This window comes from Leishmania major, chromosome 32 (genome assembly GCF_000002725.2).
Source record: "Leishmania major strain Friedlin complete genome, chromosome 32".
Lineage (NCBI taxonomy): Eukaryota > Euglenozoa > Kinetoplastea > Trypanosomatida > Trypanosomatidae > Leishmania > Leishmania major.
The window spans coordinates 446,702-458,701 of NC_007273.2; the positions used below are offsets into that span (position 1 = coordinate 446,702).

Genomic DNA, 12,000 nt, shown 5'->3' on the forward strand with positions numbered 1-12,000 from the left:
TGTTGCAGTAGTGCGCGCTCCTGCTGCTGCCGCCGCCGCCGATCAAGTGCATCCGCATCGCACCAGATTGTCATGTCCGCGCTGTGTTCGATTTGCTATCGCTGTTGCTTGTGACGGCCATGCAAGGGAAGAGGGTGTCGTGCGTCTCCGTTCCCGGCGGCGCATGAGGTGTTACTTTCTCTCTCGTTCTCCCTCTCTGTGTGTGCTGTGTCTCCACTCCCATTAGATCTTTTCCTCCTCTTCCCCCTCTCCCCCCCCCGCGCGCGCAGGTGCGCAACGCGTGCACCGCAGGGAGGGCGGAGTACGACACAAATAGCTGGCATGCTGGCATGCTGACATTCCTGTTGTTGTTGTGTGCGTGTGTGTGTGTGTGTGTCTTGTTCGTTTTGCCCTTTTCTTCATTACCGGCCACCCCTTCTCTTAGAGTAACACGACAGGCGGCTCCCACGTACAACGGCAAGGCAACGAGCGGGCACAGCGCTGTTTTGAATACGTCTTAGAATTTCGGCTCCCCTCCTCAATGGGCAAGAGTGGAAGAGGCGTTTGTCTCGTGCGCAGAGGTGGGCGCTCTTGATGCTGGCTGAAACCCACCATTTCCCCACGAGTCCTCGCGCCTTCAGTAGGGTGTGTCACAGTCGTTTCGCACCACCACACATGCTCTGTCCCTTACCCCCCCCCCTCTTCTCCGCTCGTAGACAGAGGCGCACAGACGTCCAAGAGTATGGTGCGGTGCCGCGGGGTGCGGTCTGGCGCTTCTCTCTCAGGGCGCTTGCCCATCGGCACGCACATGCCGCTGCATGACACCACTGCTCCCCATTTTTTCACGGCGCTCTCTCTCACCTCCCTGCAGCAGCCTTTATCCCTTCATTGTTGTGGCCCGCTCCCTCACGCCAACGGTGAGTCGTCCTTCTCCCTCTCATTCTCTGTGTCTGTATGGGCGACAGCATGAGCGCCGACTGCCCACCGCCAACACGTTTTGTTTGCCGAGCTTTCCACATTACTATATCCGGTGCACACGGGCACCAAAACCGATGCCTCTTCTAAAGTCGTTCAACAGGTGTTTGCAGGGCCTCCCTGTCGGATCTTCTGCTTCTGCCAACATTTACCGATGGTGCAGCAGCCCCTCGCCGTCGCCCACAGCAGAGCAGCCGCAGCAGGCACAGACACAACCGTCGCCCATCACCAACAGCGGATCTGGCGCATCCCATACGCCTCCTTCTCTCGACCTCGGCTTGAACTTTGCCACGATGGACTTCGAGGCAGTGGCAAGGGCGACACACGCCGCGATGGCGCGTGAGCGCGGTGCCGGACATTTGTTTCAGCAACGAGAGCAGGAGCTGGAGAAGCAGGCCGGCACGAGCGCAGTGCCGCAGCAGTCTGCGCTAGCGTCAGGGCCGGCGCTGGCGTCATCGTCGGAGCGGTTCTGTCACGCGCTTGCACCTGCGTCTCACTCTGCACCATCACCGCAGCGCTCTCGTGACGATGCCTCTCCAGCGCCACCTCAGCAAGGGCAGCAGCAGGCGCAACTTCCATTGCGCCCTTTTCGGCGCAATGGGGCGGCTGCCCGCTACTCTCTGCAGGACATGCTCAAGGACTGCGCGGCCGACGGACAGTGGGCGCGAGCGCTTCACCTTTTCACGAGTGCTGTGGACCAGGCATGTCGACAGGTGCTGGTCCCCGGCGGCATGGCACCCGGTGTGGTCACCGCCAGCGGAGCTCCAGCAGCAGCTATTGCATCAGACCCGCGCAGTGTATCGGTGAACTCCACCGCCGAATCGGAGTGCTTTGTGGCGATACGCAAGATGCTGGCAGCCCTTCCTCCGAGACAGCCCCGAGATCGGGCGACGCATTTCTCGCGCGCGACGAATGTCAAGAACATGCGCGGTATCATGCGGTGGACCGGTCAGCACTACTACCTGCTGTGGAAGTGTCTGCTGGAGGCGGGGCACGTGGAGGAGGTGGAGAGGGTCTGGTCCGTGATGCAGCACTCCGGGTTCGTGGAGTATCAGATGGAAGAGCGCACGGTGAACGCGATGATGGCGCTGCTGCGCCGCACGTCGCACCCTGTCGAGCGTGTGATAGCCACAGTCGCGCCCCCTGGCCGCCCTTTGTCAGAGACGACGTCGCATCAGAAGGGGATTCTGCGTGAGCTCGTGAAGGAGCTGGAGAAGGCCGCTGCAGCGCGGAAATTTCAGTTGGCGGGCCTGAACCGTCGCACCGCCGAGGGCATCCGAATCGCCGAGGCGCTGAAGCGCGCCGACCAGGGCTATGACGGCAGACATACCACCGCTGACGCCGGTGCCACGCCCGACAACGGAGCGGACGCGGCAGTTGTCACCCGCTTAGAGGAAGCTGCGGTCGTGGTGGGCGACTTCAATGGACTGCTTCGCCGTGCACGCAGTTCTGAGGCGACCGAACGCATTCTGCGCATGATGGAGCACCTGAACATTGAGAAAGAGGCCGTCACATACGCGAGCCTCATCGCCGCACTGCACAACCCCCAATATGTGCTGCCGGGACACACAGCCAAAGAGCTGGAAGCGCACCTACCCGGCGGGGTTAGCTCGCAGCAGCACACGAACGTGGGGGAAGGTGGAGGCACAGTGACGGAGGGCCAGGCGTCTGGCCCCACAAGCAACTCGGTTGATCTTTCCGGGACCAAGACTTCCTACGAAGCGTACAGACAGGAGCGCATTGAGGCTGGCATGGCATGGTTCGCGGCGTGTCACTCGGCACACCGCACGGCGGATGTGTTCAATGAGCTGCTTTACCTTCTTCGCGCCAAGTCGCACTGGTGCCAATTCAATACGGTGCTCGTGCAGCTTCGAGGCAACGCTGTGGTCACCGAAACGGAGTGGCCGGAGCGGCTTAGTGAAGCAGGGGAAGGTGTGCCACCGTCCGCGTCCGCCGCCGGCGGCGCCTCGCCCGGTTCAGTCACCATTCTTGCTCCTCGATGGTCTACCTGGCCAAATGGAAAGACATATGAGCTACTCATCCAACGCGCACGCTACGTGCACCAATGGGAAGTGATGTGGGCACTATACGAGGAAATGATTGCCACTGGTGTTCACGGCACCGCCCGCGTGTACGAGGTGCTCCTCTTGGAGGCTCGCAGTCACCCACCGCAGGCGGTGCTGGCTGCCGAGCGCTCCGGCAATTCCGATGGTGCCTCGAGTTTTCTCCTCCGTCTCTACGAAGAGCTGCGCCGCAACGGTAGCGACGTTCATTCATTCACGGGAACGGTCAACGTCGTTAATGCGTGGACAAGGGCGCGGTCCAGGTCGAATCGGTGGCAATCGTGAGGTGCGCCTAGAAGGCGGAGTGACTCCAATACATTTTCCTGATGGGCAACACCTCTGTGCGTCGCATCTCAGCGTTTCGTACCGCTGCTCGTTCTGGAAAAGCCAGGCAGCACCCTTCCCCGCTAGCCCTTGCCCCTGCCGAGCCACCTGTGGTTAGGAGAGGGTGAAGCCAGAGCCGCTTTACTGCTAACGGGTGTCGGCGGCGCCCGGTCCTGGGCGGCGCTGCGTCGGAGCGGCCCGAGACGGTGCGAGCACGCTTGTGCCACCTATATGGTGGGCGAAGTGCCAACGTGACTCGGGCGCATCCCGCCCCACGGTCCTCACACGGTCTACCGGTGCGGGGAGCCTGAGTGTGACCGCGAGAGAGGTGCGCCAGGTGGCGACCGGCATGGCGGGAGCCGCGGGTGTGAGGCAGCCTGCGGAGCGGAGGTGGGGATGGTGAGCCGAGGTCGGCGCAGAGGCCGCGTGCTCAGCTCGCTGAGCCGGTGCGTTGCTGTCACGCGCGTCCATGGTTGCGTCGGCACATACACGATCGCGTCTGTGACAGACCGGTGGGTAGCGTGGCGTGCGACTCACGTGCTATGGCAGCGAAATGGAGGATCTGAAAGAGCGGCAGGAGGAGACTCGAGTACTGCACTGGAGTGGGCTCGTGGCGCGCAACGTTAAAGGGCGACAGGAGAAAAAAGAGGGTGCTGCATCCCATATCAGGGATGGTGCGTCTGTCAGTGAGGGCTTCTTGTTTGTGTGTGTACACGAGGGATGTAAACAGTCCCAGAGACGTGTGGGCGAACGGTGCTCGCGGGACAGACAACTTTGTCTGTGGTCGGTACGCGAGGCGTCGTGTATGGCAGCTCCAAAAGGGGAATAGGGATGCGGAGTCCATGTGCGCGCCCTCCCCACATGCACCCTTCACCTCTGCTTCCTGCTCTCCTCCCTCTTCCTCCTCCTCTTCCTCGTTGCACTGCGTGCCATGTGAACCGCAGTGTTTATCGTTCCTCGCGCCCACGCGCGTGCACAAACCAATTCGTACGAGGTCTGACAAGAGCACTGGCGGTAACGCTCTCCTTGACTATCGTTCATCATACGGCACAGTCAGAAGGCGACTTTGGTTGACTCTCCTTGGGCTCTTTCCCACTCCCGACCCGCCGCTCACATCGGCGTCTTCTACCGACGCCTCCGGTTTGCCAAACTTTCGCCGCAGCGGCGACTTAAAAGCTAGTGTCTCTTGTACGTTTCCTTGCCGGCTGTATTATCCCCTTCCCTTCTCCCCTTCATCTCTCCCTCTGCCTGCGTCATCTTCTTCCTGCTCCTCTGTTGCTTATTAGCCCATGTTTGATCGTTTTCGCCACTCAAATTCCTTCTTGCCGCAGCTGCCGTGAACTCCATCGACCTCCTCCAGAAACCCCCTCGCCTCTGCTTTCACCGGCTTCTACTCTGTTGTGTCCCTCTCCCTGTAGTTGTTCCGGTTGCGGAATCCTCGCAAAGAAGCGGTATTCGGCGCTCAAACACGCACACGCACGGACACACGCACGTCTACCTGTCCATCATGGCTGCACCGTCGCACCAGCACTCTTTGGTGCTGGAACGGTCCACCTGTCACCACTACTACCACTGTGTGTTGTACGACATTTTGTTTGATCTCCCTGTGCGGGAAATCGCGGCGCAGGTGGTACCCTGCAAGGACTCAAATATAGTGCAGCGGCTCACAAGCGCCGATTGCCGCGTTGTCCCGCACCAACTGCACGTGTACAAGGAACCACTGGAGAAGAAGTTTGGCTATGTTTCCTTCTTTGTTCACCGGGCGCCGCACTCCTCCACGGCCGCCGATGACGTTCACCGTCTTGTGTGCGAGTGGGTTGCCGTGGACCTCGCCTCCCAGTTGGCGACAGTGCAATGCAAGGTGCAGCTCGCTCAGCCGCCAGAGTGTCATTCGTCAGAGCCGTTTCTGAACGCGTTTCGCCTCAAGTGCCCCCTGCTGGACCCCACGCTGGCGGCAGACACGAAGAAACTCGAGACGTTTGTACTCACCCGAGTGCGCTTTGGCCAGCACTGCGGTAATGCGTCTGTCAATCAGCTGAATGCCGTGCACTGCGACGACGCAAAGTCCGCCGCTTCAGCGGGTAGTTGTGGAACTGAAACGGAAATGTGCACAGATGACGGGTTGACGGCTACGGAGGGCGAGCTGGACGCGGGTGCGCGCAGCGCAACTCGCACACTGCACGAGCATGTGTGGAAGTGCGTCGGCACTTTCTTGATCGCTTCCCTATCGCCCAAAGAACTCGTATGGCTGAAGAAGCAGCTCCCTTCCTTCCCGCCGCTGCGCATTGCGAACGGGGACATGGACACGGCCTACTGCGATGAGGCCAAGCTGGCTCAGTTTTTCGAGACCTCGCTCGCTCCTCTGTTTACCGTGGACGAGGTGGTGGAGGCAGCAGCCCTAAATACCGTGAACTCGGAGGCATAATCGACAGAGGGTGTTCACTGGCACAGTCGCTTCGTTTTTTTTTCTGTTGTCTTTTGTGCATGTGTGTACGTGCGGGCTTTCCTGTTTCCAGTTTTCCCTTGTCTGTTGCTCTCCTTTTCTCTTTACGCCGCCTGTGAGGCGGATAGGTGAGCCCCCGGGAGGGCAAGCGTGTGTGTGTTTGTGTGTGCGGTGGAATCCAGCCGGGTCTGATCGCTCAAGACCTGCGCCTTCCTTTTTTGTGTGTGTTTGCGGCACCCGTTCTTCTTGGCTGTTATTTTCTCTCGCATAGGGGCGGCGCTCTCTCTCCCTTGTCCGTGTTCCCTTCGTTTGCCGCCTCGCCTCCGGTTATTCTCTGGTGTGCGGACGTGTGTAATGTGGTGCGCGTTTTCTGCCCTCAGCATATCTTTTTTGTTGTTGTTGTCATTCTTTTCGTTTTTTTTTGCCTGTCGCTGTTCTTTTCCACATTTTCTGATCCTGTGGGCCACTTCACCGTGGCGTCAGGGTCTCGGGCGACTTCTGTGAAGAAGTTGAGCAGCCTGCAACCCGCCCTCGGTTACGGCCGCAGTTTCGTGGTGTCGGCGGGGAGGCGGGTGCTGGTGCTGTGCCAAATAGGCGTGCGGTGATGATGATCACTCTTGCATCAGGTGACTCGGACTATTGCCACGGATTCAACAATGATACGCCTTCAGGTACAGCTTTTCTGCCTTTGCTGCGCTGTGGTGATCTCGACCTTAGCCTGTACTTGGGCTACAATGTGTGCAGTTCCGTTGCAGTTGTGTGAACGACGCCAAGTGGTGTTGATTTTCCCGGTTCCCTAACGAATCGTCGCTGCAAGTCTTCACTCTCCACAAGACGCATTCCACCGCCACCACGAGCCTGCCAAGGCGTCTGGTCTGCCGCGTTATCAGCAGTCCGTCATGGCAAGTGAAAAGAAGCACGGCGCTTGCATGTCCGTGCCCACACAAGCGGATACATGAACAAGTGGAGGCCCCACTACCCATTCTGAAGAGTCGCCTCACGGTGTTCTGGAACGCAGCAGCGTGAAGTGAGTCGAGTGGGGGGGATGCGTGGCATTCCAGCAGGGTGTGCAGGCTCCCCGAGCGCCCTGGTCTGCAGCTTGCGAAGTGCCTCCTGGAGTTCATCCGGCACGCGCCTCTGCCCAGCCCCTATTCCCCGCACGGCAGACGCCGACACTTTCCGCCCTCGAGCAGGACCCTGGAGGCAACTGGCTTGGATGAAGGCGTGCGATGCACCCAAGTCTCCGTCTGACGCCTGGTGCGCATCACGTATGCAAAGAAGGGACGAGAACCTCTTGTTAGGCGCATGACCTCGATTAGACGGCAGGGCTGCTTTTCCTGGTGAAGCAGGACTGAGCCAAGGTGCAGTGGACGTGGTTGAGCTCCGCTTGTGTGTGTGTGTGTGTGTGTGTGTGTGTGTGCATGGTTGTTGCTGACCCGTTTGTGGGGAAATGACACATTCTTTAAATAGTCCCTCCCCCTTCCCTGCTCCTACCTCCGGAAACGCGGTATGTGTGCATTAACAGAACAAAGTGCTCGTAGTTGTTGCTATGTGCGGCGATGGTGTGCTGACATAGCGGTTGAATGACAGGCAGAGTAGGCGTGTCAAGGCGTGCCGTCCACAGCCCTTTTTTTCTGCAACAACTGACTGCTCCTTTTTCTTCAGCAGTCCACTTCGCTGCCATAACACGTGAGTCGCACGCCACGCTACCCACCGGTCTGTCACAGACGCGATCGCGTATGTGCCGACGCAACCATGGACGCGCGTGACAGCAACGCACCGGCTCAGCGAGCTGAGCACGCGGCCTCTGCGCCGACCTCGGCTCACCATCCCCACCTCCGCTCCGCAGGCTGCCTCACACCCGCGGCTCCCGCCATGCCGGTCGCCACCTGGCGCACCTCTCTCGCGGTCACACTCAGGCTCCCCGCACCGGTAGACCGTGTGAGGACCGTGGGGCGGGATGCGCCCGAGTCACGTTGGCACTTCGCCCACCATATAGGTGGCACAAGCGTGCTCGCACCGTCTCGGGCCGCTCCGACGCAGCGCCGCCCAGGACCGGGCGCCGCCGACACCCGTTAGCAGTAAAGCGGCTCTGGCTTCACCCTCTCCTAACCACAGGTGGCTCGGCAGGGGCAAGGGCTAGCGGGGAAGGGTGCTGCCTGGCTTTTCCAGAACGAGCAGCGGTACGAAACGCTGAGATGCGACGCACAGAGGTGTTGCCCATCAGAAAAAACCGATGCATTGAGGAACGAGACGAAAAAGCCGGAGAGCTATACGGAGAGGCACAGGCTTAGTCTCTACATGTCATCCCCTCCCTCACCCTCCCTCCCCACGTATCGTTCGGCAGCCTGTCAGATTCTCTCACGTGTGCCCTTCTTTTGGGTTATCTGGGCTACTGCTACGGAGTTGTTAAGGCTCTCCTATCGAGATGTGACGTGACAGCGCGTTTTTTTTAATATTCGTGCGGCTGACGTCTCGCTTGTGGAGGAGCGGGTGTCCGCAGTGTGCGCGCGTTTGGTGGGAAGCCAGTGCGCGCTAAAAGTAGCTGTCGATTGCTGGTCCTCCCTGCCTCCGGACTTGAACGCAGAATGGGTACGGAAAAAAGCGAATCGAAGGAGAAGGTGCGAGGGCACGAGCTTTCGGGGGCGTTTTGGGGGGTATGCCGGTTTGTACATTGACCATGATGATAACTGCTGCGTTGTGCAGCGGAGACGTCGGTGTGTTTGTGCTGACATGGGGTACGTACCGGCCGATGTGTCGTGCCCCTGACATAGACACACGTAGGGGAGTCAATGTGCATGGAAGGGTGTGCCGCGGGTGGTGGTTCCCTCCCCCCTCACGCACCACCACCTCTCGCCCTCTTCCTGCTCTCCTCTCCAGGTTGTTTCCTCGCTTCCAATGCACATGGTCATCATCGAATACGGATGCGGTGGGCGGGCCGCCGCGAGAGAGTGTGTGCTGGAACTGCGGATTGGGCGAAGAGACGAGTCGAGTTCTCGCTGCCCTAATCCCCCGACGCAAGCCAGTGGTAAGAGAAAAGAAAACCATGCCTGCACAGCAAGGGGGCTGGCTCTGTAGCTCACGTATGTGCATCCACCAAGCCTTTGCCGTTCGTGTCCTCATTGCCACTCTCGACATTGATGGACGGTGCGAGCTGAGAGGGTTGTTGTGCGCACTCCCATCGTCCGGCACGCACGACACGACTGCCCTAGTCGAATGTACGCTTTTCTCGCTCGCTCTCGCTCTCTCTCTTCACGCACGCTTCCACACAAGCAGACCACTACTTCATCTGTGGCATGCCTTATTCTCCCCATCGTCTCCATCCTCTTTCTCTCTGTTTGCCTGCGTCGGGCGCACCTCCATTGCAAGAGTCTTCAAATTCCCCCTTGTCGCCTTTCGTCTTTCCGGTGCCACCGGATTTCGCTTCTACACACCCGTCCAAACCGTCTGCAGGTTGCGCCTACCCGTACCCCTTGCGACTGCAGCTTCGTTGGTGCATAGTTGTCGCCTCCCGTGCCTCTCTGCTGTTGACACACACACACACACACACACACACACACACACAGACACACACACACACACACACGAGTCTGTGAACTGCGCGGAGTACTTTTTGGCTTGCGAGCGATTTCTCTTGTGCCTCTGTCTGTCTGTTCCTATACCACTGCCCCCGGTTCACGGCACCCCTTTCGATTGCATTGTGCCTGTACCACTCTCTGTACGGGCCCTGGTCAGGCTCGCCGCGGGTGAAGCTGTCCTCGAGTGAGTCTCTGTTCCTCGCTTTCTTTCCTGCGCCTCACTCGCCGTCCTCGGCCTCCGCCTCTGACGCGGAACGTGGCTTGTCATCTGAGGCGTCTAGTGCGTGCGTGCGCGTGTTTGGGTATCGCTTCGGTGGACCTCTCTCCCCTCCCAACTGTGCGCACATCACTGTTGCTGTACGTATCTAGGCCGTTAACCAACACCGTCCTTTAAGCCTTACCCACCTCTCTTTCCGCTGAACTGACACCCTCTTACACAGACACGGAGCACACACGGCCAGCCCTTTTCGTCTCCGTGTCCCTGGTAATATCAGAGGCTGAAGTTCATGCGCACGGAAGGCGGCCGAGAGGTGGAAACGTGACAAAAACAAACGAACGACTAACAAGAGGAAAAATCTGGGTTTGTCTCGCGCGTGTTTCACTGCTCTCGCGCGTTCTCTGTCCTTCCTTTGCCCAGCGTTTCCGTTCGAGGAAGTAGGCCGTATCACATCTGCATGCGTGCATACCCAACGCCTCGCCCATCTAACGAACAGTTGTGTTTTCTTCATTGTCGTCTTTTCGAGTATCCCTAAATTCGCGTTCTTTCTGCCTTAGTAAAGGTCACCCGCTTATTTGTTGTCGTTGTTCGTGGTCGTTGCCTCCTTTTCGCATACATACGTGTCTCGTCGCGTTTTCTCCACGCGCCTTCTGGAATCTCTGCATTAACCTCTTATCGTTTGGTGTATCGGTTGAGAGGAAAGCCCGTCAAGTTATTGTTTTCTTCGTCGTCTGCTCGACCCCTCCCTCGTCCTCCAACCGTTTCTCCCGTGCTCTCTCTCTCTCTCTCTCATTTCATCGCCGTGGCGATTGGAAGGTTGTGCGACAGTTCTGTGTCGTATGTGCATGGCTACGCCTTCAGCTCACTGATCACCATTTTATTGCTTTTTAAAAAATTGTGTGTTTGCTGCGCATTACACCGGTCTACGCTCTTCTTCGTCTCTCTCGCTCCCTCTCTCTGCATTTCAACGCTACAGCGTGTCTGACGACTCGGGAAAGCAGTCATGGTCTCTCTGGAGCAGGCCGAACAGATCGCGGCCGCGATCGAGGTACCTGACTGGGTCTTGACAAAGTCTGCGGCGCTGGTGTACAGCTGCTTCGGCTCCGCCGCCAATGCTTTTGAAAGCAGTATCAAGATCAACTTCCCGGCGCAGCATGCGTTCGTGGAGGCGTGGATGCGCGCGCGCTCCCACCCTTTTGCGGAGCGCCTGCCGTACCTGAATCCGTGGCACGTTATCGCCTCGATACTGGCCTACCTCTCCTTGATTGTCACCTTGCGCCTGTTGCATCGTGTACTCGGTAAGTTCTCGTGCCGCACTCTCGGATTGGTGCACAACCTCGGTCTCCATCTTCTCTCGTTGTACATGAGCCTTGGTCTCATGATCAGCGCGCGCGCCGCGGGGTACTCGCTCTGGAACAACGCGGTCGGCACCTCCCCGGCTGAGTGGCGCATTGCGAAGCTGATCTGGCTCTTCTATGTCTCGAAGGTGGTGGAATGGGTGGACACGGTAATTATGTTATTAAAGCAGAACTACCACCAGGTCACCTTCCTGCACGTGTATCACCACACGACGGTTTTTGTGCTGTGGTGGCTGGCGTTGCTGGTCGCTCCTGGCGGCGAGTCGTACTACAGCGCCATGGTGAACTCTGGCGTCCACGTTTTCATGTACGGGTACTACTTTCTCACGCTGCTCTTCCCATCCGGCATCGTGCGCGACGTCTTGAGCAAGTTCAAGTTTGCCATTACGAAGGGCCAGATGTGGCAGTTCGTCTTCAACTGCCTACAGTCCGCGTACGACCTCGTGTGGGTGCCGCGGGAAGAGCTCAAGTACAGCGCGGAGCTGCTGCAGATCCTCTTCTGGTACATGATCTCCCTCTTGGCGCTCTTTGGCAACTTCTTGGTGAAGAACAAGAAGTTCTCGCACCGCCGCTGCGTTGATGCCGCGACTGCTTCGGGCGCGAAGGAGGACACGGCGGCGAGGTCCCACGGCGACCGCACCCACAGAACCCGTGTGAAGGCTGGCATGACCAACATGCAACTGGAGAGGCTGAAGAATGAGAAGTCCACGGAGATGAAGCTGCTGATGCGCAAGAACGGCAACGGCAACGGACAAAAAGCGTCGCTCCAGGCCATGGCAGGCAGTCGATGATCGGCGACTGGAACTCCGCAGTCCTGGAAGACAGTGCTTCCTGTTAGAAAGGACCCCCCGCGGTGGGTGGGATGATTTCGTCTGCACTAGATTTCCACTGTCGGCTACCTCGCCACCGTGTTGCACCGTGCGCGCCAAGCAGAGCGCTTCATTAGCTCCGTGTGTTGTGTGTTGTGTGTTTTTTTTTTGTTTTTTTTTTTTGTGTGTGTGTGTCCCAGTGACAGCGAGCACGCTTTTTTTGTTGTTGTTGTTGTTGTTCGTTGTTTTGTTGC

General features: G+C 58.7%; 3 protein-coding genes across 3 annotated transcripts; all 3 read left to right on the forward strand.

Moving 5' to 3' along the window:
* Nucleotides 1-1,247: 1,247 nt before the first annotated feature.
* LMJF_32_1140 (conserved hypothetical protein) lies at nt 1,248-3,302 on the forward strand (the record flags this gene model as incomplete). Its single annotated transcript, XM_001685378.1, has 1 exon — nt 1,248-3,302. The coding sequence occupies one exon, from the start codon at nt 1,248-1,250 to the stop codon at nt 3,300-3,302; it is 2,055 nt and encodes a 684-aa protein (XP_001685430.1).
* Nucleotides 3,303-4,848: 1,546 nt separating this feature from the next.
* LMJF_32_1150 (conserved hypothetical protein) lies at nt 4,849-5,766 on the forward strand (the record flags this gene model as incomplete). Its single annotated transcript, XM_001685379.1, has 1 exon — nt 4,849-5,766. One exon carries the CDS (start codon nt 4,849-4,851, stop codon nt 5,764-5,766), a length of 918 nt encoding a protein of 305 aa, XP_001685431.1.
* Nucleotides 5,767-10,582: 4,816 nt separating this feature from the next.
* On the forward strand, nt 10,583-11,728 carry LMJF_32_1160 (long chain polyunsaturated fatty acid elongation enzyme-like protein; the record flags this gene model as incomplete). Its single annotated transcript, XM_001685380.1, has 1 exon — nt 10,583-11,728. One exon carries the CDS (start codon nt 10,583-10,585, stop codon nt 11,726-11,728), a length of 1,146 nt encoding a protein of 381 aa, XP_001685432.1.
* Nucleotides 11,729-12,000: the final 272 nt, after the last annotated feature.